The 2,171-nt window shown below is 56.7% G+C and overlaps 1 protein-coding gene across 1 annotated transcript; it reads left to right on the forward strand.

The window, feature by feature from the left end:
- The first annotated feature begins 871 nt into the window (after positions 1-871).
- LOC108863769 (uncharacterized) lies at positions 872-1,597 on the forward strand. Its single transcript, XM_018638327.1, has one exon. It carries the CDS (start codon positions 872-874, stop codon positions 1,595-1,597), a length of 726 nt encoding a protein of 241 aa, XP_018493843.1.
- The last annotated feature ends 574 nt before the right edge of the window (positions 1,598-2,171 follow it).

Raw genomic sequence — 2,171 nt, forward strand, 5'->3', positions numbered from 1 at the left:
GGCTGCTCTGTCGCGCCCCGCAAGAGATGTCGAGCGTCTTTGGACATTGGAATCGATCGTCATTTCGAGCCCTCAGGCAGAGACATTCAGTGCGGCCGAGTTCGAGGCTATGAGACAATTTCGGGAGCGGCTTGCTTACGACGGCCGAGCTTACACCGTCGGAATGCCGCGTCGCGAGACGATTTCCCAGCTGGCGAATAATCCTGAGGTCGCGAAGAATCGCCTTGCTGCAAAACGACGTGCCCTGATTCGTTATACTGATGCCTAGCGCCGATACGACCAGGGGATTATGGAGTTCCTGTGCAAGGGGCATGCGGAGAGGGTTCCCGTGGAGGACCTCTCGGCCTCGAGCTCTCGTGATGGCTGTTTTTTCATGCCTCATCGGCAGGTCATCACCAAGCGAGCGACGAGGGAAGACAAGGGGCGAATCGTATTTGATTGTTCGGTGGCGGCGCCGGGAGAGTCCTCTCTCAATTCCCATTTGCTGGTCGGACCGAACCTCAACCCCGACATCATCCAACTGCTGATCAATTTCCGCCTGAGGGCGATCGCCTTGTCGGCCGATGTCGCCGAGGCATACATGACTCTCAATCTCATTCCGGAGGATCGACCGTTCTTCCGATACCTCTGGCAAGGACCGGATGATGATCGAGTCGTGTGCTACCAGATGCAGAAGCTCGTTTGGGGAGCGTCTCCTAGTGGTTTCATGCTCGCGGCTGTTTTGCGCGAGCACTTCGATCGAGTCGATCGCAAAGCCGAGTTCCAACTGGGAACTTCGTTCTATTTTGACGACAGGCTGCGGAGCTTCGATTCGGAGGGCGAGGCGATTCGTTTCATTGATAGGCTCATCCCGTGAATGAGTGCGGCGAACATGCGACTCGGCAAGTGGAAGTCGAGCTCCTCAGCAGTGTTGGATCATCTGAAAAATGCACATTCGTCATCGGCATCTTCAGCCCTCGTCGAGACTGGGTTGCTCAAGGTGCTGGGTATCGCCTGGGATCCTGCCGAGGATAGCTTCCAATTTCGCATGCGGGGGGCTATCGAGACCACCACGAAATCGGAGCCAATCACAAAACGTAAAGTGTTGCGGGCTGTAGCATCCATATTCGATCCGGTCGGATGGCTTATCCCTTTCACCCTCCGCGGGAAATTCTTCATCCAACGATTGTGGACGGAGTCCTCCGGCTGGGACGAATTCATCACCCTGCACCAAGAATTCATCGAATGGATCGAGGAGATCACGAGGCTGGCCGCGCTTCGGATTCCCCGCTTGTATGGAAAACCCGGGCGAGGAGTCGATGGTTACGAGTTGCACGTTTTCGGGGACGCTAGCGAACGAGCTTACGCGGCCGTCGCTTATCTTCAGGCCAAGTATGAGGACGGGAGCAGTGTTTCTCCGCTCGTCATGGCAAAGTCCCGCATCGCACCGAAAGAGAAAATGAGCCTCCCACGTTTGGAGCTTTCGGCGGCCCTGGTGGCTGCTCGCCTGAGACACTCGATTATAGAAAAGCTGGGTGTCAAGGTTGACCGGGTGGTCTACCTCACTGACTCGGCCGTGACATTCCATTGGTGCACGGCGAAGGACCCTTCGAGATAGAAGACGTTTGAATGTAACCGAGTGCTCGAAATACAGAGAATCACCTCACCGGTGGAGTGGTTCCATGTCGCTGGGAAAGGAAATATCGCCGACATCGCTTCAAGAGGCGTCTCGATCGATGCATTGGCATCCCCTTCCGATTGGTGGCAGGGCCCCCTGGCTGTCTGATCCCGAGGACACCCGTCCGGTACGGCGTCTACGGGCTGGTTGTGACGTTGCGGACTCTGTTAGTTCGGAGCTTCGTCTGATCGCCGCACCCATGGTCGCCAGCTCGCCGGTGGTTGATCCCAGACGTTTCCGGAGCTGGGGAAAGGCAGTACGCGTGACCGCGAACGTGTTCCGTTTCGTGCAACGCTGCCGTCGCGGGTCAGATGTCTCGGAAGGTGAGCTTCGGTTGCGAGCCGAGATGCACCTCATTCGAGAGCCACAGGCTGGTCATTTTTCGATGGAAATCAACGCTACACAACGCAAGGAAAACCCTGTAAGATCTTCGAAGCTGAGCTCGTATCAGCTCTTTCTGGACGAAAGCGGGATTCTGCGGGCAAGTACCCGCCTCACGCAGGGACCCCACTTT

Source organism: Galendromus occidentalis, unplaced genomic scaffold (assembly GCF_000255335.2).
Source record: "Galendromus occidentalis unplaced genomic scaffold, Mocc_1.1 scf7180000076879, whole genome shotgun sequence".
Taxonomy (NCBI): Eukaryota; Metazoa; Arthropoda; class Arachnida; order Mesostigmata; family Phytoseiidae; genus Galendromus; species Galendromus occidentalis.